Source organism: Fusarium sambucinum, chromosome I (assembly GCF_050947815.1).
Source record: "Fusarium sambucinum isolate potato_lamoka chromosome I, whole genome shotgun sequence".
In the NCBI taxonomy this organism is placed as follows: Eukaryota; Fungi; Ascomycota; class Sordariomycetes; order Hypocreales; family Nectriaceae; genus Fusarium; species Fusarium sambucinum.
Genome location: NC_139294.1, coordinates 7,073,412 through 7,100,988, shown reverse-complemented (window position 1 = coordinate 7,100,988; position 27,577 = coordinate 7,073,412). Strand labels below are relative to the sequence as shown.

Below are 27,577 nucleotides of genomic sequence, written 5' to 3'. Positions count from 1 at the left end.
TAAGTATCTCAAATTTAACCGCTTCGCCTTTGAAACGGGTAAACCCAATGAATATTCATGTGAAAGTCCAGGAGAGATAAGGCGAGCAGGTTGGTTACAGGGCTGTAGCGGTGCTGAAGCCAACAAATTAGTGCTGCACAGTGGAAATTGGGCTCTAAAATTAGCGACGCCCACTGTAACTTGGCAGGTCAAAGTACTTAAAAATCGCACCGTCCATCCAAATGTACACTCACCCTCTCACTACATATACATATTCACAACACACAGATCACCATCATGATCACACCTCTCCAGGCCATCGGAGTTCTCTTGCTAGGTTACAGTGGCCTCTGTACTGTACAGCTGCTATGGAACTACAGAAAGGCCAAGGCTATCGGCCTTCCAGTACTCATCACACCCATTGATCCTGTACGTCAAGCGACAGTCATCTTGTGATACGAATACTGATAAACAATAGTCAAACGTCCCTTATCTACTCTGCTCCAGCTGGCTGGAACCTCTGCTTCGCAAGATTTTACCATTTGGACTAGGAAACTTTGTTGAGTACAACAGTCGCGACTGGAATTACAGCCAGATTCATGGTCTGCAGGAGCGTATCGGTGATACCTTTATCATCGTCAGTCCTAAGCAGATCCGTGTCTTTACTGGCAACGCCAAAGCATCTGATGATCTCTGCCGTCGACGCAAGGACTTTGTCAAGGCTGTAGCTCTTTACAAGCCGCTTGAGATCTTTGGCCGCAATGTTGTAACTACTGAGGGTGATGACTGGGTGCGACACCGAAGAATCACCACCCCTCCGTTCAATGAGAGGAACAGCGAGCTCGTATGGGATGAGTCAAAGCGACAAGCCACCGACATGCTCAACATGTGGGCGTCAAACCCCAAGGGCGTTGTCAATCCCCAGAGCGATACCATGGTGCTTGCTCTTCACGTCCTCACAGCCGCTGGATTTGGCAGAAGCTACAAGTTTGGAAGCGGACTCGAGAGCGAACTGGAGAACCACAGTCTCAGCTATCGCGACGCCCTCAGTCTGATCCTCGGAAATCTCTTTACCGCCGTCTTTACAGCCACCCTTAATCTCCCCACCTGGATGCTGCCCTCCAAGTTCAAGAAGGTCCAGGACGCTGTCATCAACTTCCGTCAATACATGGCTGAGATGGTCGCCGAGGAGCGTGAGGCCATGAATGCCGGCGCAGAGGAGCAGGACAATCTCATGAGTATCCTTGTGCGCGCTTCAGAGAATGAGAATAAGCAGGGCAAGGGTGCCCGCCACTTGACTGATACTGAGATTTACGGCAACCTGTTTAGCTACAATCTTGCCGGACACGAAACCACATCCAACACCCTGGCCTACGCGACTGTCCTCCTCGCAGCGAACCCAGAATGGCAGAAATGGGCCGCCGAAGAGGTTGACCAAGTCACAGCAGGGGTTGATCTCAAGGACCTTGACTACGAAACTTATTACCCTCAATTGAAGCGCGTACTCGCGATCATGGTATGTGAACTCTCCCCCGTCAATTGGCACTCTACTAACACGCCCAGCACGAGACACTACGATTGTTTGGAGCAGCAAGGGCTGTTCCAAAGACTACCATCGTGGACCAGGTTCTCAAGGTTAACGGTACTTCTTACACGATACCCAGGAACACCTTTATTGGCGTCAACCTTGCAGGACTGCACACATCATCCGCATCATGGGGCGATAATGCGCTGGAATGGCTCCCCAGCCGCTGGATCACACGAGATGAGACGGAAGGCGAAAAGATGACTGCTATGCCCACAGGGGCCTTTCTCCCTTGGGCCGCCGGTCCGCGTGTGTGCCCAGGCAAAAAGTTCTCGCAAGTGGAATTCGTGGCCGTGCTCGCATGTCTTCTCAAGGAGTACACCGTGGAGCCCGACGCAGACGGTGAAGGAGACCTCAAAACTGCGGCGTCAATGGCGCTCATGGAAGAGGCGAAGCAGTCGAGTTTCAATTTCCTGCTCAAGGTGAAGCACCCTGAGAAGATCAAGCTGCGCTGCGTGCGGAGGGGCGAGAACAAGGCTTAGTTTAGTTAGCCAGGCAGGGGTGTGTGCCTAAGGAAGGATTGTTGGTTGGTAGGGCTAAGCTAGGGGGAGACTAGGCTTCGGATGCTGTACCACTTGGCAGGGAGAGGAGGCTCCATTATGGAGCGTTTCTATTATACTACATGCATACAATAACGTTTTGTCGTGTCACGAAACGGATCCGCTCAATCAATTTCTGACTCTTTTGTCTGTCTCTGACCGTTCTCTACCGCACAGACAGGGTCCTGTCATCATCAGCCTTCATTCTCATAACTGGGTCATATCATGATCTACGCTTTAGACTGGTAGACTTGCTAAGATTTGACCCGCCCCAATGGCTACGTGTCCGGTCCCATACGAGTCTAATCCTTTCTCGAAGGTCTCCGTGGTCCACTATCAAGAATTCTTTTTTACCATGACGGCTAATCAGCATTGCTGTACTGTAATCTAAACGCTTGGAACAAGGTTTCGTTTTTAGCATAGCCCTGCTAGTGATACTCGTAACGTTTGCTATTGGAGGACCTTGAAAATCGCTTATCCCTGCGCAGTATTTCCTATCCCCTGTCCTTTTGTTTTATCCTTGTCATGACAGAATGCAGTCAGCAAACCTGCGGGCCGTCTTAACACCCTTTGGGAACTTCGGCTCTTGAAGGACTCACCACATGTATTGGTGTTTTTCTCTCTCTCCAGGACACCTGCATTGGTAAACGTACGGTAGAGGTTGATATGAGTAAGACGTGACATATAATTGCCCGTCAAAAGAGGAGGAGGGGGCGTCGATGATCGAGATGATCTGCATGCAACCCTCAACTTTAGTTGTACTCTTCCACGTTCAAGTCTCAGCGCTGACGATAAACCTGCTCATGATACGAGTTTCACTTGGTCTTTGAGGACTTTGGATTTCTCTAATAGATGCCTAGATAAACATCACGAACACGAAGCTTACAGCGGCAAGAACCAAGAGAGTATCTCCAAGACAAAGGCCGCATGATGGAACACACCCGGAAGCAAGGACATGAACACCATCTTTACCTTGTCCGGTCCATTATACCCTATCATTAATCTGCATCAGATCCAGGTTAGACGACGGCTCGCTCGGTATGTGGGCATGGAAGTCGCTAAGGCCGACGAGCCGTGCCCCCTCGTAGGATTTCGACTTGCCCCGAGCTGACAAAAGAGGATGGTGACTGAAGTATGGTATCTGTCTACCTAAGCGAGATCCTAGTCCGTGATAAGCTCCTCTGGCTGTGCAGTGCAGAATGTACACATGTTCCCCGTACCTTGGGTGCCATACCAAAACCAGCCTTGTCAGGATGGATGGGGGTCATACCCAAGTTCGGTTCAAACATGGAGTTTGCTTGTTCTGGAGCCCACGCTATTTATGGGGTCGTCTAACCTGTCATCAGGTCCTTGCATAGCGTAGTTAATTAATATTCCATGCCAAAGACGAAAAAAGAAAAAAGCTCGAGTCGCACTAAAACGATTTTGAGATTAAACTATACCTTCCCATCACTTTGATCTAAAGATGCTCTTCTTTAGCGCCCCGCCGTTGAAAGAGACCATGTCTGTCCTAAACTCCAAGATCAGTTTCGACTTCAATTCCACAATCATGAAGATCAATCACTTTTTCGAAACTTCTCCCACGGCCTACGCCCTTGTTTCTCTGCTGGTTTTGCTTTTCTCAACATATTGCATCACCAATATTCGGTATTCACTGCAGAGACTTTCCAACAGACGCTATCAAGGCAAGGAACCTTCAACACTTCCTTATGGAGTGCCTTTGCTTGGTTCAGCCCTTGGCTTGATGCGAAATCCCCACGGATTCTTCAAGTCTATTCTGTAAGTCTTTGTCGATCTTTCGATTCATCTTCATATCTAATATCTTCCAGTAAAAAGGTTGACAGTGGAGAACCGCTACGAATGCGTCTTGGTCTTGACCATTACTACCTTATTCACGGAACGAGAAGCGTTCAACAAGTTTTTCGATGTTCCAAGGAGCTTACTTTTGAAGAATTTGCTCTTCGGGTCGCTCACAAGGTCAAACGTCTCCCAGAAAGAGATGTTGCTCTGGTATCAAAAGACAAGTCGGGCTCTGCACGAGTTCCTCTGATAGAGTCAAAGGAGGAGGATCGCATATGGCGAAAGTTCCATGAACTCTATGAGCACCATCTTATTGGGTCTAGCGCAGTTTCCGGCCTCACAGAATTGTTTGTCGGTTTGATGAACAACGAGCTCGACACGGTTGCCCTAGACGGACCCATTGAGATTGGTATCGACCAGCTTCTGAGAAAACACATGTTCAGAGCGTCTACAATTGCCCTTGCTGGTCACGGCGTGTTTGAGGTTGACCCCAACTTTGCCGATGTCTTTTGGGAGTACGACGTGGACTTCATGCCTCTTCTCTATGGTCTCCCCAAGGTTCTCTGCCGCAAGGGCTGGAACGCCAGAGACAAGTGTTTGGAGACTACAAAACAATATCTCGCAAATGCTTGGCAAAACATTGACTGGCAAGCTGCCAACGAGACCAACCCCGAGTGGGAACCCAACTTTGGTTCCAGGCTTGTCCGCGAGCGAGAAGTAGCCATGGAAAAGTATGGACTCGGCCTAGAGGGAAGAGCATCTTTCCAAATGGGTCTCATCTGGAGCATCAACTCCAATGCTATCCCCATGACATCCTGGATCATTATTGAAATTCTACGCCGGCCAGAGATTTTCAAAAGGATCAAGGAGGAAGTCGCCATGGTTTTCGACAAGGAGAGTAAGCATATTGATATTGCGGAGATGAGAAAACTACCACTGCTCAACTCAGTGTATCTCGAGTGTCTCCGTCTCAGATCTTCTGTTTTTGTTGTCCGCAAACTGCGAGAGTCTATTGAGCTCGACGGGTACACACTCAAACAGGGAAATCTCATCCTCGCACCATCATACCTGGCTCACAGCGCTCCCGAAGTGTGGTCATCAGACTCTTACCCACCAGAGGAGTTCTGGCCTGAGAGATTCATCAAGAAAGGCTCGGCTGGTATTACGGCAGGCAACTACTTCCCCTACGGAGGCGGCGTAGCCATGTGCCCTGGACGTAACTACGCCAAGCAGGAGATCTTGGCAGCCGCAACTCTGTTCTTTGCACACTTTGACGCTGAGCCGCTGCGATTTGTGGATGACAAAGGCAAGACTTCTGACAGGGGACCAGAGGTTGGCAATGAAGCCAGGGGTGTAGCAAGGGTTGATAGGGATATGGTTGTTCGGTTATGGCGCGCTTAGAATTATGTTACTCAATACCATTTGGAATTAGTCAGTTAAACTTGCGGTTTATTGGAATATACGTATATCATGATATTTACACAGAGAAACAAATTATCTAGACTAGGCTGTGAATTACAAAACAAATATCTCACTCTACAGCTTTGAAGTTTCCAATCACCGAGTACGAGACCAGTTGATCTTGAGGTCGTACAACCCTCGCGGCAGGATACCCCCACGAAGGAGTCATCCAATACATGTAAGCGACAACCCAGACGTAACCGAAGTATTTTCTCTTGTTCCCTCCCAACCCCTTTGAAATGTGTTGCACGCCGTCCTCGCACATTATCGCCAAAGCGGTAACGAGGAAGTAGGTGACGGCATTCGACTCCTGAACAGAAATCCCAAGCGCTCTGTCAGCGGGATAATGCAGGGCTCCTGAAATGAAGAAACTGATGATAAGCTTGCAGTACCGGGCAATGACTGTTCCCCTTGGCATGTGAAGCAGGCCGTGGACGAGGAAGTCACTAATACTGGTAAGATGACGTCGCAGCGTTTGATGCCAAAAATCACCCCAGAAGCGCCTAATGGTGTAAGCATCCGACAGACTACCCCAGACGGGGGGTAACATTCGGACAGGGTAGAGGCCCAAGATAAGGTACACGAGTGAGAATACGCTGTTGACAAGGTGGATGACACAAAAGGTGTTTACCCAAAAGCCAAGAACAGCAAAGAGACGGAATAAGGCTTCCTGTGCGTCAATTTCTCCCAATCGGGTGAGAAGCAGCTCATTCCGGGGTGACATGAGGTTCTCAATGTCTGGTGGTGGTTGGTTCGCGAATACGTCGAGAACCAAGTAGCTGAGGGTGGCATTTTTGACATGTCTCAGCAATTCTTGGCGGCGGGACGGAACGAGAGATGGCGCGGCGGGAGAGGATGACCAAGACGGGATTTTGGAGATCTGGTTGACTGTGCCGACGCCACGCATATTCCAAAGGTTGCTGACACCAAAACCCAGCCGTGTTGCTGTAGACGACGACGTGGGGGATGATTTCTTGGCGGTAGTTTCCCCATCACCAAAAGACAATTTGGTGAGGCACAAATCGTCGAATGATTTTAGACACTGAATCCACATGCCAGTCGATAACAAGGCAATGTGAAGTCGGCTCGGCAAGGCATCATCAATAGCCTGATTGAATATCCAGGAGAGCCAAGCGACGACAAAGGCAATCGCCGGACGGACAAGGTTGCTGGGCGCTGTGAAGCCAAGAGCAAAGGCAGTCAGGGCCTGGGACGTGGCCGCAAGGCAGAGGGCAGTCTGAGCCGTCATGGTTGTGGTGACTTGGTGATAGTGGCAAGCCTCAAAGAAAGGAATTGTCTTGTCTTGTCATGTCTTGTCTCGTCTTGTCAGCACGGGATGGGCATTCAAATGTTATTTTCAACACGGCTTGCCAAGTAGACCGTGCAGTTGATGGAGTGAGACCCTGAAATGTCACACCTGAAGCGTCAAGTACGCACAGCACAGAACAGGAAACAGATGTCTTGTCCAGGCATGTCTCGACATGGTCTTTGCCTCACCGTCAGCAAGGTATCCATAGACTGTTGGTGTTTCATCAAAGATGGAGTTACAATAAGCGCTAAACTAAAAGATACGCGAAGGATCTGCAGAGTCTAGGGGGATCCTTGTGGCTTGCATTAATCCCTGCGATGCATCATCATAACTGCCCAACCGCATTAGGTCAAGACAAAAAAAAGAACAGTTCGTCACAGATAAAAACACGGGTAATCACAGCCGGTACTTGATAAAACACTGCCCATACGAGGCGCAGCCTTTTACTTTCTTTGTCAGAAGCACGGAGTATTATTATGACACTACAGCAAGTAAGAGTACCTGCGCCAAGCCAAGCAGCCGCCGAAATATAAGCCGGCAAATAGACAGAGCCACACCACTGATCCCACTGCCATGGCAGTCCTCTTGACGTTCCGTAGAAAGGCAGCTTCGTTCACACGTGGGAAGTCCTGATCCACAGGTGCAGGCTTATCCAGGAATTTCGCAAGGGGCTCCCATCCCATGCTTGGCTGGTACTCAAGGAGCTGGCCAGGCGGCACAATGTCGTGCACCCACTGGTTGTGCTTATGGTACAGCTCCTCGCAGGGCACCTGCTTTAGACCAAACTTTGAAGAGTAAAAGCTGGACCAGGCAACGATGAGATCGCTCGAATGGATTACCCCGGGAACCCAATACCCGAGGATGCGATACCAGGAGGAGCGCAGATCGATGCCCAATCCGTAGTAAGAAGCCAGCCAGACCTGGGGATTTTTGCGTACAGAGAGAATAACCTGAAGGATTGTCAGCAAGCAAGTGACAATCAGCGGGGAAGTCTACTGCTTACCTTTGCGTTGGGGTAGATTGTCAGCATGTCATCTACCAGTGTGCTGGCAGGAGGTTCAAAGACGGCTTCAAAGCCATCGTAGAGCTTCTTGAGTGCCTTGAGCCTCTCGTTACGATCTTGGATAGCGAGAACGCGAGCACTCTCCTTGACACGGGCAATGGGAGCTGGAGGATCACCGAGATGGAAGCATGGGTTGATACCAAGAATCTCGAGACCTTTTTTGAGACTTGTTGTTGACGTGCGTGGTAGACCAGCCTATAAAGTTTGTTAGTCATAGAAGTGAGACGGATGTCACATTAGACATACGACGATAATCTTTACGTCTTGTGTCTTTTCCTGCGCCATGTTGTTTGATTGATTGAATGAATAATTGGATTGCTGCAGAGATTGGGTGATCGTTTGTAGAAGCATTTATTTCACTATCTATACAAGTTTTTCTTTTTTTCTTAGCCATCATGGTTACCCCTAGTCCTTGTCTCCCTTGGTCCTGGCCCTGTCAGTCTTACATATCAAGGGTGTTGTTGGTGTTGTTTCTGCACACGCCAAACAAGGGTCATCGGCCTGATTTTCGGCTGGGGCGTGTCGTTACAGTGAGATGACGGTGACTAAATATACTGCATTAGGGGTGAGTGGGGACAGAAATGGGCTGTTTCGGCTAGGGCTGATCCGCTGGAAGTGGGCTGTCGGTGGATGACCGGAAGTCGGCGCTTAGATTAGCAGTACGTACTTTTCATTGAGACATGGAGCAATGGCTTTGGGTCATTTCTACCTCCGAGACTTTAATCAAGCAATCATCGTCAAGGTGTTCTATTCTCAGCATCAAGAATCCCAAACATGGAGACATATTTGCTAGTCGCCATCTTTTTGGCTGCAGTCTTTCTTGTCAATCACAGAACCTCTCCCAAGGTTCCCTCCACTATACCACGACTTCAAGATTCATCACCCTTTCTTCCATTCAAGCTTTACTGGCGTTATCTCACTGATTGTCGTAGACTATTTCTCGAAGCATACCAAGAAGTAAGTTTCTCCACACTGCAACGAATTCTACTAACGGTCTCAGTTCACCAAAGATGGAAAAACATGTGTTCTACCAAGCATGGGCTTCAAAGATGAAATCCATCTAGCACACCATCATACTCAATGGGCAGCTTCACAGCCAGATGGCGTACTCAGCCCCTTTGAAGGGTTCCGTGAAATCGACAAGGGAGATTGGAATTCTGGTCATGCCAGCTACATCCAAGACCCATGGCAAAGTATCGTCATCAAAAAGGAGATGGGTCGTTTCCTAGAAATACTCGCTTCTGAAGTGGACGATGAGTTGAAGTATGCTGTACCTGAATATGTGAAGCCTGGTGCAAATGGTGAGGTTGATGTCTATGAATCCATGAAATGGATTGTAGCTCAAGTTTCTAGCCGCTTCACTGTTGGTCTTCCTCTCTGTACGTTTTTCCATCTCCGGTGAAACATCACCTAACAAATTCTCTAGGCCGTGACAAGAACTATCTAAAAGACTCTCTTACCTTTGCAGACTTGTTCATCTTGAACTCTGGTCTTTTGATTTATACCCCTTCTCTCCTCAAACCTCTCGTGGGATTCATCATCACTTTACCAACACGGTACAATCGATGGAAAATCCAAAAGCACATTCAGCCTCTTTACGAGGAACGCACCAAACGTCTGTTGAACCCTGAGATCTATGAGAAGAACGAAGAGCCAACAGACAATCTGCAAATGATGATGAAATACGCTATCAGCAAGTACGGCAACCAAGTCACTCCCTCTCAAATCTCCGACAGGCTGTGTCTTGCGAACCTTGCATCATTTCATCAGACTGCTGTTGCAACAAGCAATGTTTTGATCAACATTGCCGCCTCCAATACAGAGTTCAACACTATTGAAGTCATCCGAAAGGAAATGGCTGAAGTCCTTGGTGAAAAGGGCGTGTTTGACAAAGCCGCCGTGTCAAAGATGGTCCAGACTGACAGTGTCCTACGAGAGTCTATGAGAACCCACGGTTTTGGAAACAGAGCCATGATCCGCAAGGTAGTTTCGCCAGCTGGAGTAAAGACACCAGACGGTCAGACTCTGCCCAGCGGTTCAACTATGTCCATTCTTTCATATCCTGTCCACAATGACCCAACCATCTACGAGCACCCTGAAAAGTTCCACCCTTTTCGTTTCTCTCAGTTGAGAACTGAAGGAAACGGTGCAAACCTGTCATTTGTATCTACGTCTCCTACATATTTACCTTTTGGTCATGGAAAGCATGCTTGTCCGGGACGGTTTCTGGTGGACTTTGAGATGAAGATGATTTTATATCACGTCTTGAAAGAATTTGATATTGAGCTTCTTCCTGAACATAATGGAGTACGACCTGAGAGTCAATGGGTGACAGAGGCTGTTATGCCACCTGTGGGAGTTAAGCTACGATTTAAGAAACGAGAGCTTGCATGATTTATTGAGAGTAAAATAGATGCGAATTGAAGTTATCATGGTTGAATTTAGCCTATGTTTTGCCACTTGTATGCAATCTGTTATCAAAAGCCACCAAAATAGAACAGCAAAAAGAAGAAATAAGGATGCTACGTGTGTATGCAATAGCGTGGCGGTGCATGAAACGAGGTCCTTGCTTACTTTGGTACTTATCAGGCCCCTGCTCGTAGTAGCTCCTCCTCGAGTGGGCTGGTACTGTAGCACTACCTAGACATAAAATAGCCAGCCCAGTGAGATTCCTTTCTCTCCTCACCCACACTGCAACCACCCACAATGGCACCAATTGCTGTTTTTCTGTCCTACTATCGACCATGGGCTGCCGTGGCCGTTGTTGTTGCCATCTACTACCAAATAATCGTTGATCAAAATTACAATGTCAAAAATGCACCCTTTTATTTGGCAAAGTATCTGCTGGGCTTTTTGAGTATCTGGGCCGTGTACACGACTTTCCTGTATCCTGCCTTGTTCAGTCCGCTGAGACATCTACCTCAGCCAAAGGTATGTGCATGATGGATAATACTGTAAAGATCATCACTGACAAAGTACAGGTCGGTAGTTTTGTTAATGATCATTGGGCCGAGTCTGTCCGTGAACCTGCCGGTCTACCATTCAGGCATTGGATGAGGACCATTGAAAACAATGGACTCATTAGATACAAGTGAGTCCATCAGATGTTTTTCACAGGCCTGGTACTGACATACACAGACACCTTTTCAATCAAGAAAGAATTCTTGTCACCAGCCCAGAAGGCTTGAAAGAAGTCCTTGGCCAAAACAGCTACGACTATGTGAAGCCTCATCTTCTCCGAGCAATGGTCGGCAAGATCCTGGGTTATGGGCTGCTTCTTTCTGAAGGAGATGTGCACAAGGTATGCAATTCCATCCTCTATAACCATACTCATCTAACGATTACAGATGCAAAGGAAGAATCTTATGCCAGCGTTCAGCTTCCGTCACATCAAGGAACTCTACCCAGTCTTCTGGAAGAAAGCTCAAGAGCTTGTTCACGGGATTGAAAAGGAAATTTCAGAAGCTCCAGGCTCCCAGATCGACATTGCAGACTGGGCGAGTCGGGCTTCTCTCGACATCATTGGTTCTGCAGGCATGGGCCACGAGTTCCAGTCACTTTCTGACCCCAGCATCGAGGACACCATGAAGATGTACGGCTCAATGGTCAAGCAGAGTCGCGGAGCTAAGCTCTTGACGGTTCTGCAGCTTGTTCTACCCTCCATAATTACGGATTATCTTCCGTTCCAGAGAAACATGGGCGTTTTGGCTGCTTCAAAGGCTGCGAGGGATACTTCTCAGAGGCTCATCAACGCGAAAAAGGTACAGATGGCCGCCAAGGAGAAATTGTCGCCTGACATTATTTCCACAGCTCTTGAATCCGGTCATTTCACAGATGAAGGTCTTGTTGACACTATGATGACCTTTTTGGCTGCTGGACACGAAACAAGTGCTGCGGCGCTGACTTGGACGATTTTCCTGCTTGCCAGAAACCATGGTATCCAGGACCGTCTACGAGAGGAAATTCGTCAAAATGTTGACGGTCTTGCTGACAGCGTTGACGCCAAGAAGCTCGATGGACTTTCTTATCTCCACGCTGTCTGTCAAGAATCTCTACGTCTGTACGCCCCCATCCCATTCACAGTGCGCGACTCTCTGAAAGACACCACCATTCTGGGCACATTTGTCCCAAAGGGAACAATGGTTATTCTTTGCCCGTGGGCCATCAACCGCGCGCACGAATCATGGGGAGCTGACGCGGATGATTTCAATCCCGAGCGTTGGATGGCGCCAGGCCAAGCCAACTCGGGTGGCGCAAAGAACAACTACGCGAACTTGACATTCCTTCACGGGCCGCGGAGTTGCATCGGGCAGAAATTCTCGCTGGCCGAGCTCATGGCTCTCACATGCGCCCTGGTCGGGAGGTACAGGTTCGACATTGACAAGGACTACGAGGTGAAGGATCTCACTGATGGGATTGTCGCTAAGCCGCGGGATGGGCTCAAGGTTTCTGTGGAGGGGATTCAGGGTTGGTAGAGACGATTTGATTAGAGTCTACAGATTAGAGATGCATAAAGCAAGGGTAGATGGTGTAAGGCTGTTTAGACAGCGCCACAAAGATGCAGTTTCAACCGTTTTTTTCTCTTTTTTTTCTTTTTCACGAAATGTCTCACTAGATTAGTGCATCCGGCACTGAGTGATTAATTATCCGACTTGTTTGCTGAGGGGGCTTAGCTTAGCATGTCACAAAGCTTTATCTGTGCGTGTCACTTATCCATGTCAAGGGTCTGGTACCATGTCCATCATATCTTTTTCTCCACAGTCTAAGTCCACCCCGTAAGATCTAGCGTCTCACCCCTAACAAGAGTGACCCTGTCATGTCTTGTATGAGAAAAGCACAACAAAGATAATGCACCGGGTCTATGCTGGTTTCCATTTAGCCTGGCAAGAGGCGGAAAACATGAGTCGCTTGGCTTGTCGGATCAGCAACTGGCTCAAAGCAGCACCGGTCAGTACCTACAGCATCGGCTTCTACTTTTGTACTACAGACCCAGCACCAACACAACTCTGCAGGGTCATGAGATTAAGTTGAGCGACTTGTAGGCCCTCTTTTCCCCCGTTTGTTCTGTCCTGGGGTCTGTTGCAGATCCTCACTGTTTTGCCTCTTGTCTCTGACTCTGACTCTGTCTCTATCCCCTTGTCCAACCTCGTAGCCCCATCCTGTTCCCTTCTGTCATTATTCTTCAACCTTCCCCGACAGTCCGGTTTCTCTCTCTTCTCTCTTCCCATCCATCTACATCACCATCTCACTCATCATCATAATCACAAGATAAACAAGAAATGTCGATATCTGACGGTAGTTACGCTCGGGGTGACCTCCTCAACGGCTGCAAAGCCCTTGTCCCAGGCCTTGAAAACGCCTACGGATATGTCCCCAGCCTCGGAGCCGGTATCGTCTTTGATCTTATCTTTGCCGGCACTGGAATCTACCACATCGTTCGCTCGTTCCAAAAGCGCAAAGCCACGTCTTACCTCTTGGCCATCGCGTCGTACGTTGAGCTCGTGGGATGGATTGGTCGTACGTGGTCCAACAAATGTCCCTACAACAAGATTGCCTTCCTTCTGCAAATCACAACCCTCGTCGTCGGTCCAATCTTTGTCGCTGCTGCCATCTACGTCACTCTCGGATATCTCATCAGATCCATTGGACCTCAGTACTCTGTCATCCGTCCTAAGCTCTACCTCTGGATCTTCCTCGTCGTCGATGTTATCGCCCTTCTCATCCAGGCGGGCGGTGGTGCTCTCGCTGCGGCTGCTGCCAACAAGGGCAAAGACACCCAGCCAGGTACCAGGCTGATGGTCGCCGGTATCATCTTCCAGCTTGTCTTCATGACTATCTTCTGCAGTCTCTTCGCCGTCTTCATTAAGCGAACTCGTGGCCTTACCCTCCAAAAGGGCCAGCGCCTATCTATCTACTCCACCATCATCTCTGTCGTCTTTGTCTACATTCGATGCATTTACCGAACGGTCGAGCTTCTCGAAGGTTGGGAGGGACATTTGCTCAAGACAGAGGGATACTTTATCGGTCTTGATGGTGTTTGCATTGCCGTTGCAATCTTGATCTTCTGCATCTTTGACCCGGCTGTTCTTCTTGACAATCAGGAGCCCATCACTGCTGAGCAGTCCTTCAACGAGCTCAACACCGTGTCTACCAAGTAATTCCACGTCTATGGCTTTGGGGTTCGTCAGTCGTTACTAGCATAGCCAAATTCACATGCTTTTCGTGTTTTTATCTTCCAGTTTCAACGGCCTGTGTCAGACAGGACGCTCTTCAGTTACAAGCAGCCTGTATCCAAAAGTTTATGCCATTCAAATCCCCAACTATCTCTCTCCATCTTCTCTCTATAAAGTGACTGTCGAGTCTAGATTGAGCCTCAGCCTATTTTGTCCCTTGCTTAGCCTGTTGGAGTTAGTAACAACGTCCCTGCCGCCCTGCCGGCATTTGCATATGTAGCCTTGCCACTAAGGTCTAGCTTCAATGACACCATCGGAGTATTATAATAGTGCCACAGTGTTGTAACTCCTACCAATCGTTATTTCCTCGGGAGGTACAGATCCTTTATTATGGCCTGGCGTCTCAACCACAAAACTCCCAAAATTTGGCGCGGTTCATTCTGTTGTTCCCTTCTGGGTGGTGATGTTGGACTTGTGATTTGTTAATGTTCAACCCATGTCAACTTGTCAAATGGAAGAGTAAGAATTTGCGTCCAATAGAGCAGGTAGAGGTTCTCGACCCAAGAATTTCAACATGTGGTGACAACTATAATGGTCTTCTCCATCAATAGTAAGTGAAGATAAAGATGCCAGCTCAACTTGCTACTATCAAATGGGATCCAGCAGAATTCTACATGAAGACGTAACGTCCAACACTTTCCTGTCCAACAGCTACGCGATCTCATCTCGACCGCTCCATGGATTATATCCAAAGAAAAGCAACTTCCCCCTTAGGTTAATGTGAGTATAGCTGCGATGTACGCCTCCCCTACTCCCCAGCTTCGCAGAATCAAGTAGGTTGTCACCTTCCTTGCCCGCATCCTCGAATGCACGTGGGTAATCGATGTGTCACAGCAGAGACTCTGTTTGAGGTTTATGATATCTGAGACCCGAGAACGACTTACAGCCTTAAGCGGATGCACATCTGATATGGTCAGTGGTACTCGTCAAGGAGGATAGTGTGAATTTGCTGCAAGGCAACATATAGACTCACCCCTTTAGTACAGGGTGTTCAGATCGGATTTATCTGTATATTCCAACCAAAAGTAGGTAATAAATTATAGCTAAGTGTTCCAACGTGACGGGAATCCAGGGGAAGAGGCGGGAAAGGTGTGGCACTCCATTTTATGGACAGTAACTATCACTTGCAAGGTTTTCTGAGCAAAACACTTGACTTCCTGTAATCCATAACCGATATTCTGAGATTATCTGAGGAAAATATAGCGTGCTCAGCTACTCTTCAAGTCGCAACTGGCTGTGACATTATTCTATCCTGTCAGAACTTGACACATGTGACTTCCAAAGCTTCTCGAACTTTTGATGTAACTGAGATAGGTACGGACATCATAAAGTACCTAATTCTTAGCGACTTAATAATGCTTTATGTGACGAAAGACCATCTGGATCACCCCAGCAACACCCAACCTCAGAGTATCGTCACACTTCAAATCCTTGAGACGGCGAGTCTTGCATCGTCGCTGTGACTTAGAGTACTGTCCTCGGATGAATTTTACATGTAGGGCACGTACGACCTGCAAGTCTAGTTGTGTGCCACACATGGTTACACAGTTCATGGCTGACTGGTGTGTTATATCAGCCAAGGCGGACTTGGGAACTGCGACGAGTGATAACACCTGTTGTGACACGTAAGGCAGCAACAAGTCACTCCAACGTAGACAACTTGTTTAATTTGCCACAGTTTTCGTCCTCATCTTCATTAGACTTGGATGTCTTTCCGTGCTTCTCAGTCAAGGATCTCCAACACATGATTCAAGAATTACACAAGCTACGCATCATGAATCTGACGCTCACGCAGTAAAGACAAGCCTCTCCACAGCTTGTTATTATTATTAGTTCACTTTTACGTCTATTTATGCATAGACCTTTCGGTTCTGTCGGCTGATAACCTTATTCAGTACTATAAACCAGCTGGCCTAGACATTGGTTTGGAAGCTGAGGCTAGGATAAACCATGGCTAGATACTCGACGCTATTGAACGCCTCATCAAGCTGCCCTGGGATAATTGGTCCTGAGGACTTACAGGATGCATTTCAAAGACCCTAACGGAACGGAATTATCAAATAAATTCGTAATATCGTGGAGAATTTGTTATCAATTGCGCACCAAGCTTATCATGAGACATCTAGATTTATGCTCCCCCATATCGCATCATGACAACCAAGTCGTCCACCACGGCTACATTACCAGCAGAGAGTTGTCACTTTTAAGACCAATCGGATCATGAATTCTTCATCGAATCAATGATGTGTGACAAGACACATTAAACCCAAAAAACGAGGCTGGTCTGGAATGGTCGGCGCAGATGATAGCGCCGTTTGCGGGAAAGCATGTCGTTTCCCCTGAAACACGTACTCTAAAATTGGAGGAAGGCATGGATCTTCTGCTCAGCTAGGGCATTTTTGAACGTCTGTGTGTGGTGATCGAGACCCTGCGTCATTGCGCTTGTTACTATTGAAAGCCTCAACTCGTGGTTATACGAGGTGGCGTACGCTCGTTCGTCTCGTGGACTAACGTTTTTACCCAGCCGGATTTAGATTAATTAAGCTAAATGAAAGATGTATAAGCCCATCTTCCCCCGCATTATTTGATCTACAATTACTCAACTCACTACCTACTCTCATCAGTTAACTCATCGCTTGAAAACATGCTGTTCCAAAATATCCTCTTCGCTGCTTCCATCGGCCTTGCTGCCGCAGTCTCTCAAGCTACAGGCCAAGAATGTGGCAAAAAAATTGCACCTTGCCCCAATGACTCCGTCTGCAAGCCTACCCTCGCCAACTGCAAAGACCTCAACAAGTGCCCCGGGACGTGCTACTTCAAGAACGAGTACCAATCATGCGGTGGCTTCCGCTCCAAGCCTCCACCGCCATGCAAGAAGAACACATCTTGTGCGAACGATCCTCGAACACCTGGTGACTGCGGTATGGCTTGTGACAAGCCTGGTATTTGTGTGCCCAAGAAGCCACAGAGTTGCGGTGGATTCACGGGTCAGAAATGTCCTAGGGGGCTTTACTGTTATGACAATCCTAAGGATAAATGTGATCCTAAGAAAGGTGGAGCTGATTGTCCGGGAATTTGTCTGTAAGCTTTTTTTGGTCTGCAAGTTTTGATACTAGGATGAATATAGGATTCTTCGGAAGTAGCCGAGCATTGTCTCGATGTAATTTGGGGAAGCACAAGCTGAAACATCTGGTATCATCAGGTATCATCAGGTTGTAAAAATGGGTGATCGCCATGCATAAAATGTACCCCGTGATTTGTTTCAAGAATAAAAGGTCAATTAAACCCGGTCAATATCTTCCATTCGTTTACTTCTCACTCCAGCTGAGAATGTCCCTTGTTTTTTGTTTCTTTAGTTGAAACGATGCTGGATGACTTCCTAGAAAGGACCAGCCAATCATGATGCGTAGCACAGACCTTCAATTGTCAATGCAATACATGGCATGTTTCAACTGGCACTCCCAAATTAATTACCCAGTCAAATGTCAATTTGCTAGCGACAATCTCATCCATCGCGTGGTACCTGATCCTTTGGGCTAGTATGCAATTTACACAAACTGCCATAGAGCAGCGACAATACCAGCAATACCCAAGAATCCAGGGGTCATGATAGATCCAGCGTTAATCTCAGAATCCGAGGACGCGGTTGCAGCCTCTCCACTTCCTGTCACCGTGCCAATAGATCCGTCCTCATCTGCGGTAACAGTTGTCTCCTCAGCTGTCGTGGCTTTGGCAAATGTGGTCTCAGTCTTGGTCATGGTTGTCTCCGTGGTGCAAGTCTCGGAAGTCTCTTGAGTCTCAGGTGTCGAAGGGGTCTCGATGGACGTTTCCCCAGTCCTGGAATCTGTCTTTTCAACCTCACTCGCGGTAGTCTGCGCGGCATCTGGAATAGTAGTCTCGGCCTGAGTAGTCTGCTTGGTTTTTTCGGCTGTACTAGCAGGTGCGTCAACATCAGTAGTCGCACCAACGGCAGTAGTTGGATCGGTCTTTGGGGCATCCTCTCCAGGTCCAAGATCAACAGGCTTTCCGAGTTCTGATGCATGTCAGCTTCGTCTATCATATCTAAAATCACCAAATTTACTAGCACAGAGATCGTTTGCCCAAGTGATGGCAGCACTCTTGTCTTCGCCGCAGCTCGTGTCGGTACACTTTGAGAAGTTTTCCTGGAGTGTAGGCATGGTGCAGAAGCAGAGGTAGTTTGTGGCTTCTTTGCAATCTGCTGGAGGCCCATTTGTAATGAGGCCCTGGAAACAGTCGATCTGTTGTCTTTGTTAGCATTGATGATTTAGAAATGATTGTAAAATCCACATACAGCGCATGTCGTCTCAGCCGCCGTAGCGACTGAGGCCATCAAAAGGACCAGTTGAGCGGCGGTAGGTTTTCTCATTGCGTTAAAGATAATGCTTTTACTGGAGGATTTAGCAGGTAAAAATGTTGAAAGAGTCGCGTCGAGGTTATATACGCAGGAAATCAATCATGTCTTTGCCCTTAAGTGTGTTTCAAGATCATCTATGCGAGACCCTGTCTGATCCTCTGTTTCATCCCTCAACCCCTGTAAGACCCCATGAAACATCCATTCCTTTCGTGGAAGAGAGCGATTTGATACTATTGGATGTTTCCTTAGTCCTTCATTAAATCATGAACAAAAACCCCGGGAAAGTGAATCAGAGACTCTAATCAAGAAAGCCCATACGACGCGGTTGCGGCGTCCATACTCTGATTCAGAATCAATCCAACAATGCGACAGCAAAGATACAAATCATGAGCCATTACTTCTTTGATAGACCAACATAGTGAATATCCGTCATTCCTCCTACTATTGTTTACCAATGTTCTGGTCCAATCTCGACAGTGTTGACATCCACTCCATCCTTGAACCATCTCTCCTCCTCGCTAATCTTGACGTTGTTTCCACTCATTTGTCTCTTCTTCATCAGTCCATTGTTATCAAAGGTCCAATCTTCAAGTCCGTAGCATCTCCACCATTGGCCGTCCTCATCGCGAAATTCATACCAGAACTGCACGGCGATCTGCAGTACGAGTTAGCACATGATTTTAGAGTGTAAAGAGAAGAAATTAGTCAGACTCACCTTGTCATTGTCAAAAGCAAAGAGTTCTTTGCGCAGTTTGTACTCGTGCTCGCGATTCCACTTGTCAGTGAGAAAAGCCTCAATCTCATCACGGCCTTTAACAAAGGTGCCGCGGTTCCGCCAGATTGAATCGGGAGTATACGCCATCTTGACTTTGGATGGATTTCTTATACCAGAGTGATCAGTCTACTTCATTTATATTCGGATTGGAGATCATACTGGGTATTCCATGCATCCTGCGCAGCCTTGACCTTGACATGCGCGGTCTCGCGGTTGAAAGGTGGGACAGGTGGTCTCTGTTCGCTCATTGTGAAAGACTTGGAGTTGATCTCGAGAGAATAAATGTTGTTAGAGAGAATGATGTTGAGCTTGACATGACAGAACTCAGTCTTATATCTACCAGTGCGGGGACTTGCGGCGAAAGCGGCCTCGGGTTCAACCTCACTTGTCCTACTTGTAAGCAGACGTAATATCAATCGTAAGCAAATCCAGTATAAGGATTCCGACGCTATTTTTTACAAAGATTTAGTAAGCATTCCCTAACTCTAGCACATAATGGATTGGAACCTATGTACATAAACTTGACGCCCAGTACCTTCTGCCCGCCAACAGCTCACCATGCGTGCCTAATGGCCATGATAAACATGCTTTTTTCTTGGGGGGGGGGGATATGGCCTTGGCTAAACCTCCTTCTTTCCCTGTTGGTTTGGTCCCAGCCGGTTCTCCTACTTTTTCCTATTGTACTGAATATCCTCACCATTTAAAAATGGTAGCCCACAGCACGATTGGAAAAAATAGACAATGGTGTTTGGCTCTTGTTTTGTTGGTTGATATCCGTCCATCCCCTCTTCTCGCGCACGCAGTGCAATGCGGATCTATCTGCCAAGGTTTATAAAGTAGACTACAGTTAGTACTATTGCCCGCCAGCAGCTCACCATGCCTTAACGGACTTGGTTGAATTTTTTTTAATCTTCAAATCACCATGAACTCTAATTCTGGTGTTACTGTTCGACTCCCAACTTAACATTCTTCTTTTTTTGCCTTTTTGTAACTAGTCTAAAATCTGCCTGGGCCTCACATACTCTATATGACTCTCTTCGTGATAGATACTCATCAGCTACTAAGATAAAGGTTCGGACACATTTTGATTGGTCGAATGGTTAATACGAATGCCCCATTAGTAACTTAACCTATCTTGGTAACTAACCCTCTTCTTCAGCAGCTAGGTGAAACTACGCAGTGGAGTATTCGTGGGGAGGTATATAAGTAGCGGTGGAGGGCCGACCCCATGATATCTTCAACCGTAAACCGACCTTTGTCCTCCTACTACCAGAGCACTATTACCAACATCGACAGCATGCATAATCCCATTCCCGTTTATGGACTCTTGGTCCTGATGTCCTTCTCGGCCAACAGTCTTGTCCATGCCTCATCACCTGAAATGGTTGTAAGTGGATAGGTGGCTTCACGAGTCGCACCGCTAAGTTACTATCAGATACCGCTCCTCGGCTCCAACCCTTGTACTTGGGGAGTAAGTCTTAGATCCATGTGAGAGTGTAATTATGTACTGAAGCAACATTCCAGCCATCGTTCTGGTGCGCGAGCGAAGAGAACATGAAAAGATGTGGTATCACCGCAGAAGAGTGTGAGAAATATGCCAGTGATGTATACTAGTCGGCGGTGCTGGGTGTTCTGGTGCTGGTGTATTGTCACTTCGCCATGCTGCTCGTGCCCGGGGTGATCATGATGAAATAGTCCCCTACCTCAGGAGGGTACAACATACATATCTATGACAATGGTTTATAAGTAGAACCGACTTTTATCACTATCGCCTGGCCGGCATCATATCATGCGTAAACATGAATTTCTTTTGTTCTTGCCAGTACTGCGAACTCTAATATTGGTCGTACTGTTCGATTCCCAAGTATGGAAATTTTAGAATTACTCTATTGCGGCAGAGGTTGAGGGTTCGTTCATATAACGGGCCAGTGCACTGCATCAGTGCCCGCCAGCAGCTCACCATGCCTTAACGGACTTGGTTGAATTTTTTTGATTTTGGAGTCACCACAAACTCTAATTTTTATGTCACTGTTCGACTCCCGTCCGTTCCCTCTTTCCCTCCTGCTTCTTCCTTTTTATCTTTTTCTTTTTCTCATTGCCAACAGCCTACGCAAGTTTCAACGATCCATGTCACGTGCCATCTTGGTGATATCTTGGCCCACCACTTTTCGCAGTCACTCCTTTTTTTTCATTCTCAGTCATTTTTCCCTTTTGCAAATGGCTACACTCGTTGGCTTTTCTTGTCCATTCTCGAGGCCATGTCTATGCTCATTCAGAGCATTCTGCAAGCCACAGCTGGCTGTCCACGTCTCACGTACACTCTACCCTCTACAACTCTGTGAAGGAAGGAGCAACCACCGCGACGCCCACCGTACCCCTGACCTTCCTAACATCAACATTTAGAGAGTCTTATATACCAAAACTATTGGACACGCCTCTAACAAGGATTTCGGCGGTAGCTGGGTGGTTAAAGCATGGTGAGCTGCCTTGGCGGGCCTCAACCAAGTCCGTCGGTTCGACGCCGACCCGCCTACACCTGGGAAGGGAGATGCAGGTGTGATCTTTGTCCTCTGAGAAAACTCGGGGGTTAACCCACTTCGTTCAACGTTGTGGTGAGGATGTAGTAGGCATGCCCAGTGCTGTGCGAACCTTTTTTTGCTGGTTGTGATGAAAATGTCTCGAAAGGGGCAGAGTCCCAAGCTATAGTATTCTATTTTTTATTCAATGAGACAGGAGATATAGTTGAGAATAATTCTTCCTACAATATTGAACTATTTCTGAAGTCTTGGTGTTGGAATGTCGTGGTTTAGAATCTGTTCTTGGAGCGTGAATAGAGGTTGAACAGACATGCCAAACAACACCAAGGGTACTGGTCTGGCCACATCTTTGAAAATTCCAAAACTGAACATTTGAGATCCTTAGTAGAATAAATTCAGTGCTTATTCTGTCAAGTTCAACTTTAAAGCGTTGTAGGTCGAGATCTTGACGATCCGAATTGTACCTCTAGAATCATGTTCAGACGAGCCACAAGCCAAGCACGCAGTGGATGGGGAAAGGCTGAGCTTTACAAACTACTGACACTTTTATAGCTATCCGTAAATTTATGTAGGAGAAATTTCCGAATATTTTTGAAGAAACGTCGAGTTCTTCGTCTCATTACCCCTGACGTGACATTTCCTTATAGACAAGCTTGATGGGTTTACCACCATTCCCTAGAGCTTAGTCGAATACTATCTAGTCACCACTTATTGCGCTAACTATCAATAGTATACTATCGATTCAACTAGTGATGATCTTAGTATCTGGTTGAAAAAGTCACCCAGGGCGTTGATCCATACTGAGTTAAGTGGTTACTAAACGAGAATGATGGTAAACCACGAAGGAGAGTGGTCACAAGGCATATTCATTGCCAATTGACTGGAATCGTAGTTCTTTATGCATATCAGACGTACCTTCAATGTCAATCGCGGCTATTAGTGCTTGTGAATTAGTCTAGACATTAAGCGCAAACCTACAACTTGTTTCCACAACAACAGCCGCGCTAATGATCAACATATTAAACGATTGTTGTGATTCGTATACCTGCGAATGAACAAAAGCGAATGCGATTCCGACCACTCATCTGCAGCTCTCGTAGCTTGGAATGCTCGTGGCGTCTTTGGTGCCAGTCAGCGCTAAGACAATCCAGCCTTGTTGGCACTGGATTACTGCACATTGTCACGGAAAACACGGCATACAGGTCATAGGTCATAGCCTCGAATTAACTTTCGGTACGTGTTATCCAGAGATCTGCCCGATCAGATCGTGAGGGGCAGCCTTGTGTCATTGGGGGAAGCGTAGGTATAAATTCTCACCACTGCTCTGTGCTTTCCCTTACTTTTCTTGTCGTGCAACTTCATACTTACCTAATTGTTTTAACAATGACGTCCTCAGGTTTCCTCTCAATATTTCTTCTTCTACTTGTAGCTGTAGCAACAAATGCTGCAACACCAAAGATAAATTACGCAAAGTGCCCTTCCACGATTCCTCCAGGTGTAGACTGTGGGCGGATTAACGTCCCTCTTGCATATCAAAGCGGCAATTCCACCTCCGCCAAGGGAAATGAAACAGTCGAACTTGTCTTCACCCGATTGAACCACACTGGCAAAGGGGAAAAGCAAGGCGTTCTATTCTTCAACACTGGTGGTCCCGGAGCATCTGGCGCGATCCTCGTCGCTGGAAGTCCCTACGTCCCCGCAATCGAGTTCTCGTCTGATCTCCGAGACACCTATGATATCATCGGTCTCGACCCCCGCGGTGTAGGCGTCAGCAGCCCCGTCGAGTGCGACCCCAAAGTGTTCAACCAACGCGTCAAGACTTATGTAACAACCGATGAGGAATACGATGCTCTCTACAACTATAGTCGCAAACTTGGCGAGAGCTGTGCAAAGTTGACAGGCCCCTTAATCGACCATCTCGACTCTGTTCACGTTGCAAAAGACCACCAAGTCGTTCTCGAAGCTCTCGGGGAATCCAAATTCAACTACCTTGGTCTTTCTTACGGTACTCTTCTCGGGTATACGTATGCATCCCTGTTTCCCAAGTCTGTCGGCCGAATGGCTCTCGATGCCATCGTGGACCACTCGCAATCCGAGATCGGAGCTCTCCTCGCAGAGTCTACAGGCTACGAATCTACTCTCAACGAGTTCTTCGACTGGTGTGACAGAAACTCTACCTGTGCTCTTCACGGCAAGAACTCAAGTGATGTATGGGACCAGGTGCTCTCGCGCGCAGACTCAAAGCCCATATCAGCACCAGGCTGCAACGGCACATGTCGCTCCGATGTGAACGGCGAAGAGATCCGTTACAACGCACAAAGCTTCCTGACATTCCAATATCTCACTTTCGCTCCTAACTGGCTCGATCTTGCAGACGCTCTCCTCCAGGCTAGCAAAGGCAACGCAACAGCTCTATCCACACCCACCCCTAATTCCCGTATTGTCCGAGACCCGAGCGGTTCGCCGTACAATTATCTCGCCATTGGATGTCAAGACTGGCTCCACAACTCCAAAAACTCCGTTGATTTACGCCAGAAGCTCATCAACGCTGTGACGTTTGCACCGCGAACGCTTGGTATGTCGCAGACATACTACTACGAAAGCGCGTGTATAGGATGGCCTGCACCGTTGACAAATCCACAAGGCCCCATCGCTAGCGGTATCAAGGATGCGCCGACAATTCTTATTGCGGCTTCTGTCTATGACCCTGAGACGAGTGTGACAAATGCAGAAGGACTCAGGGAGCAGTTGACAAGAAGGGTGAGCATCACAAGGAACGGGCCTGGACATACGAGTCATTACCTACAGGGAGAAACAAGCCAGGCAATGAACCGGTATCTGGCTACGGGAACGCTACCAAAGGACGGCACTGTATACAAGAATTAGGTCTGCTTGGTTCTGATTTTGGCTACATTTTCTGGATTTATTGTGTAATGCAGATTTAGTTAATAATCTCTCGTGATGAATCTTGCTACAAATCATATCCCCTTGTAGTTGACATACCCACAAAAGCATAAGAGAAAGCTTTAACATATTCATTTATAACATACTTGTAAGGCGGGAAGATCTATTTATAACTACTGGTCGTTTTACGCTCGTTGTCCAGGGACACGGCCCCTGGTGTTATCCTTGATCCGTCGAGCTGCATATCATAATGGGGCTATACCGTCTTATGCCATCGATCGTCACCCTAGTTCGTTACTTCAGCCCTATGCATACGAACCACATCCTTAATTCAACTTCAAACTGACATCAGCCGGTGGCATGAGGTTTCTTTGACCTCTCTAGCAACATCTTGCGAGTCCCGAGATGAATCAAGGTCAGCCAAGGTAAAGAGTAACATCGCCACCGGGTAACTTGAAAAGCTTGTTCAATGCAAGCAAGTTGTATTTCTAAGCACGTCTCACAATCGTCGTATTGACAGCTTTGTGTCACTTCCAATATCCACTCCGGACCTCGGCATCCCACTGAGGCGACCCACCCCGAACAGGTGGAGTCAAATTACCGGCGTTGCAGGTGATTACGTGATCGAAGCGGCGATTTGCAAGCAGGATTGCACAAGAGCAAATGCCTTCATGTATAAGTCGAGAAGAATGCCACCATTTCGACCTCTCATCACACTCCAGCAATCCCATATCACCCCCATCCTACACACCAACTCAATCAATATGACCAGGTTCAAGATCACGGTCACCTCGGACACCATCTGCCCATGGTGCTACGTTGGTCGCAGACAGCTCCAAGCCGCTCAGCGCCTGTGGGAGCAAAAGTACCCCAACTCCAATGACACCTTCGCCGTCAGCTACCAACCCTTCCAACTTAAGCCCGATTGGCCCCGAGGTCCCGGGTCTAGCGTCTCCAAGGAAAAGGTTTACAACGAGAAGTTCGGCAAGGAGCGCGTGGCTATGATGCACAAGCACCTTAGCGGCGTCGGAGAGAGTCTGGGCATCAAGTTTAAGTATGGTGGACAGACTGGAAACACTAGGGACTCGCATCGGCTGGTTCAATTAGCCAAGAAGTATGGCGGGGAGGCTGAGGGCAAGGCTCTCGATGGCCTCTTTGCAGCGTATTTCGAGGAGAACGAAGACATCACCAGCTACGACATCCTGAGGAAGGTAGCGGTTGAAGCGGGGATTCCGGAGGCCGAGTTCCAGAAGGCCATTGTCGACAGCGACGAGTTCGGCCCCGAAGTGGACAGGCTATCGGAAGAGGCGCACTACAGTGGTGTCAGTGGGGTGCCTGATTTTGTGATGCAGGATCGATTCCGACTTTCTGGCGCCAACGATCCATCGACGTTTGTCAGTGCTTGGGAAAAGATCAAAGCGGCAGAGAGTTCATGATCAGATCATTCTCTTAGGGTGGTCTGATTGAAATAAGACCTCTGTTCGCTTCTCAAGGACATCGTTCCAGAGATGCTGGCCTTGGAAGCCAGGGACATAGAACAATAGACCAATTTCTTGACTTGTCCACCAACTTGCTCTGTCCATGTTACCAGAACCCAGTACCAGATACTCATCATCCACAAGAGTCATCTTAAAGTGGCTCACAACCGGTTCGTCGTCTTGATCGCGTCTGGCATCGAGCTGTTTGTAGTAAAAGATCTCCAATTTGCCAGGCATGGGTGCTTGCGACTCTGGGTCTGATGATCGTGGCTCGTTGACAAGAGCGTTATATCTCTGGATGAACTTGCGCAAGCACCAGGCTGTCGTCGTGCCAGATGTGACAAGCTGCTCGATAAGCATCATGCCTTTGCTTGTCCTGATCTGAACATCGACTCCACGAGCGAGCGCATCCAACAGACTTTCGACAACGGGCCATGAAGTAACGTTTGGTGTGAGGATGGTAATTCGTCGCTGGGCGTTGTTGAATAGTGTAAGTAGAGCTGCGTTGAGTGGCGTCATCGGGGGATCCTTTTGTGATAAAAAGGGAAAAGAGAATGAGAGTCTAGGGTTGCGATGATGGGGCGACGGGAGGAAGATGGTTGGCACTAGGCCGTTAGCAGGAAACTCGATTGACTGTGTTGCCGACACTGCATTGCTAGCTGGCAATCGAGGTGCATCGTCTCTATCTATATCGTTTGGGGCGTCTGATATCTGTCGAGGTTCATCGCCCTGTGCCCAAACACGGTCGTAAAAGGCCAAGAGTCGATCAACGATGGCACCTTCAACCTCGACGCAGCCTTCAAACCATCGTTCCCAACTGACGTTACAGCTCGGGATCCAGGCCCTTTTCCCATCAACAATGACAAACTTGGGATGCATAACACTTAAAGGCGTGAAGAAGATGCTCTTGACGGTGAGGTCAATACCCGCGTCCTGTAGCAACAGTTCATCCGGGAGACCCAGCTTGGACCATTTGGAGGGCTCGTAAATGTACCCATCCCGGGACGCAGGATGTAACAGCTTCTGGAATAGCCCAAAGGACGAAAAGCCGATCGTAATCTGTAGACGAGTTTGGACCTTGGCCTCAACACGCGCTGCCGCAAGCTGTTCAAGAGTGTCGCGAATAGCGTCGAGAGAAGGAGATGCAGCCCAATAGCATGTAATTAGCTGTACGCTATGTTTGGCGTTCAGAATAGCTGGAAGTAAAGCGCGTGTGTAGATGGAGTGACCTGTTCCCACGTATAAAGACTTGGGCGAGCTGGTCGTGATGAGAGAGTCAACGTTGTTGACATAGTAGCTCGGGAAGTCATCTTGTTGCTCGTCGCGACGCGATTGAAGTAGTTCTTTCCATGGCCGAACAAAAGATTGTGGGAATTCTGTAGTTGCTTCCATATTGAGTATGATATGGAGGGGAAAGAATGAGGACTCGGACGAAGGAGATCTATCTAGTATGACATGGTGAGAAAGTGAGATGAGTGGCTGGCGGCGCAGTAGATGACGCGGAAGAATAGACCGAGCCATCATGGCCAAGAAGCAACC

General features: G+C 47.9%; 14 protein-coding genes across 14 annotated transcripts; 9 read left to right on the top strand and 5 right to left on the bottom strand.

The window, feature by feature from the left end:
* Positions 1-276: 276 nt before the first annotated feature.
* Positions 277-2,046, top strand: FSST1_004999 (cytochrome P450; the record flags this gene model as incomplete). Its single annotated transcript, XM_083231229.1, has 3 exons — positions 277-408; positions 458-1,495; positions 1,543-2,046. The coding sequence occupies 3 exons, from the start codon at positions 277-279 to the stop codon at positions 2,044-2,046; spliced, it is 1,674 nt and encodes a 557-aa protein (XP_083088429.1).
* Positions 2,047-3,604: 1,558 nt separating this feature from the next.
* FSST1_004998 (cytochrome P450) lies at positions 3,605-5,304 on the top strand (the record flags this gene model as incomplete). Its single annotated transcript, XM_083231228.1, has 2 exons — positions 3,605-3,882; positions 3,933-5,304. 2 exons carry the CDS (start codon positions 3,605-3,607, stop codon positions 5,302-5,304), a joined length of 1,650 nt encoding a protein of 549 aa, XP_083088428.1.
* Positions 5,305-5,434: 130 nt separating this feature from the next.
* On the bottom strand, positions 5,435-6,613 carry FSST1_004997 (membrane bound O-acyl transferase family-domain-containing protein; the record flags this gene model as incomplete). The annotated part of the gene is made up of 1 exon (XM_083231227.1): positions 5,435-6,613. The coding sequence occupies one exon, from the start codon at positions 6,611-6,613 to the stop codon at positions 5,435-5,437; it is 1,179 nt and encodes a 392-aa protein (XP_083088427.1).
* Positions 6,614-7,155: 542 nt separating this feature from the next.
* FSST1_004996 (sulfotransferase family protein) lies at positions 7,156-8,021 on the bottom strand (the record flags this gene model as incomplete). The annotated part of the gene is made up of 3 exons (XM_083231226.1): positions 7,156-7,623; positions 7,677-7,931; positions 7,983-8,021. The coding sequence occupies 3 exons, from the start codon at positions 8,019-8,021 to the stop codon at positions 7,156-7,158; spliced, it is 762 nt and encodes a 253-aa protein (XP_083088426.1).
* A 489-nt stretch (positions 8,022-8,510) lies between these two features.
* FSST1_004995 (cytochrome P450) lies at positions 8,511-10,130 on the top strand (the record flags this gene model as incomplete). The annotated part of the gene is made up of 3 exons (XM_083231225.1): positions 8,511-8,693; positions 8,737-9,115; positions 9,163-10,130. The coding sequence occupies 3 exons, from the start codon at positions 8,511-8,513 to the stop codon at positions 10,128-10,130; spliced, it is 1,530 nt and encodes a 509-aa protein (XP_083088425.1).
* Positions 10,131-10,442: 312 nt separating this feature from the next.
* FSST1_004994 (cytochrome P450) lies at positions 10,443-12,211 on the top strand (the record flags this gene model as incomplete). The annotated part of the gene is made up of 4 exons (XM_083231224.1): positions 10,443-10,667; positions 10,718-10,827; positions 10,875-11,037; positions 11,084-12,211. The coding sequence occupies 4 exons, from the start codon at positions 10,443-10,445 to the stop codon at positions 12,209-12,211; spliced, it is 1,626 nt and encodes a 541-aa protein (XP_083088424.1).
* Positions 12,212-13,015: 804 nt separating this feature from the next.
* FSST1_004993 (RTA1 domain-containing protein) lies at positions 13,016-13,894 on the top strand (the record flags this gene model as incomplete). The annotated part of the gene is made up of 1 exon (XM_083231223.1): positions 13,016-13,894. The coding sequence occupies one exon, from the start codon at positions 13,016-13,018 to the stop codon at positions 13,892-13,894; it is 879 nt and encodes a 292-aa protein (XP_083088423.1).
* A 2,719-nt stretch (positions 13,895-16,613) lies between these two features.
* On the top strand, positions 16,614-17,054 carry FSST1_004992 (uncharacterized protein; the record flags this gene model as incomplete). The annotated part of the gene is made up of 1 exon (XM_083231222.1): positions 16,614-17,054. The coding sequence occupies one exon, from the start codon at positions 16,614-16,616 to the stop codon at positions 17,052-17,054; it is 441 nt and encodes a 146-aa protein (XP_083088422.1).
* A 463-nt stretch (positions 17,055-17,517) lies between these two features.
* On the bottom strand, positions 17,518-18,356 carry FSST1_004991 (uncharacterized protein; the record flags this gene model as incomplete). Its single annotated transcript, XM_083231221.1, has 3 exons — positions 17,518-18,002; positions 18,051-18,228; positions 18,282-18,356. The coding sequence occupies 3 exons, from the start codon at positions 18,354-18,356 to the stop codon at positions 17,518-17,520; spliced, it is 738 nt and encodes a 245-aa protein (XP_083088421.1).
* A 436-nt stretch (positions 18,357-18,792) lies between these two features.
* FSST1_004990 (nuclear transport factor 2 family protein) lies at positions 18,793-19,367 on the bottom strand (the record flags this gene model as incomplete). The annotated part of the gene is made up of 3 exons (XM_083231220.1): positions 18,793-18,999; positions 19,060-19,225; positions 19,279-19,367. 3 exons carry the CDS (start codon positions 19,365-19,367, stop codon positions 18,793-18,795), a joined length of 462 nt encoding a protein of 153 aa, XP_083088420.1.
* Positions 19,368-20,347: 980 nt separating this feature from the next.
* Positions 20,348-20,733, top strand: FSST1_004989 (uncharacterized protein; the record flags this gene model as incomplete). Its single annotated transcript, XM_083223779.1, has 3 exons — positions 20,348-20,506; positions 20,555-20,590; positions 20,644-20,733. The coding sequence occupies 3 exons, from the start codon at positions 20,348-20,350 to the stop codon at positions 20,731-20,733; spliced, it is 285 nt and encodes a 94-aa protein (XP_083088419.1).
* Positions 20,734-23,039: 2,306 nt separating this feature from the next.
* FSST1_004988 (Alpha/Beta hydrolase protein) lies at positions 23,040-24,542 on the top strand (the record flags this gene model as incomplete). Its single annotated transcript, XM_083231219.1, has 1 exon — positions 23,040-24,542. The coding sequence occupies one exon, from the start codon at positions 23,040-23,042 to the stop codon at positions 24,540-24,542; it is 1,503 nt and encodes a 500-aa protein (XP_083088418.1).
* Positions 24,543-25,324: 782 nt separating this feature from the next.
* FSST1_004987 (thioredoxin-like protein) lies at positions 25,325-25,996 on the top strand (the record flags this gene model as incomplete). Its single annotated transcript, XM_083231218.1, has 1 exon — positions 25,325-25,996. One exon carries the CDS (start codon positions 25,325-25,327, stop codon positions 25,994-25,996), a length of 672 nt encoding a protein of 223 aa, XP_083088417.1.
* A 52-nt stretch (positions 25,997-26,048) lies between these two features.
* FSST1_004986 (phospholipase D-like domain-containing protein) lies at positions 26,049-27,430 on the bottom strand (the record flags this gene model as incomplete). Its single annotated transcript, XM_083231217.1, has 2 exons — positions 26,049-26,071; positions 26,131-27,430. The coding sequence occupies 2 exons, from the start codon at positions 27,428-27,430 to the stop codon at positions 26,049-26,051; spliced, it is 1,323 nt and encodes a 440-aa protein (XP_083088416.1).
* Between the last annotated feature and the right edge of the window lie 147 nt (positions 27,431-27,577).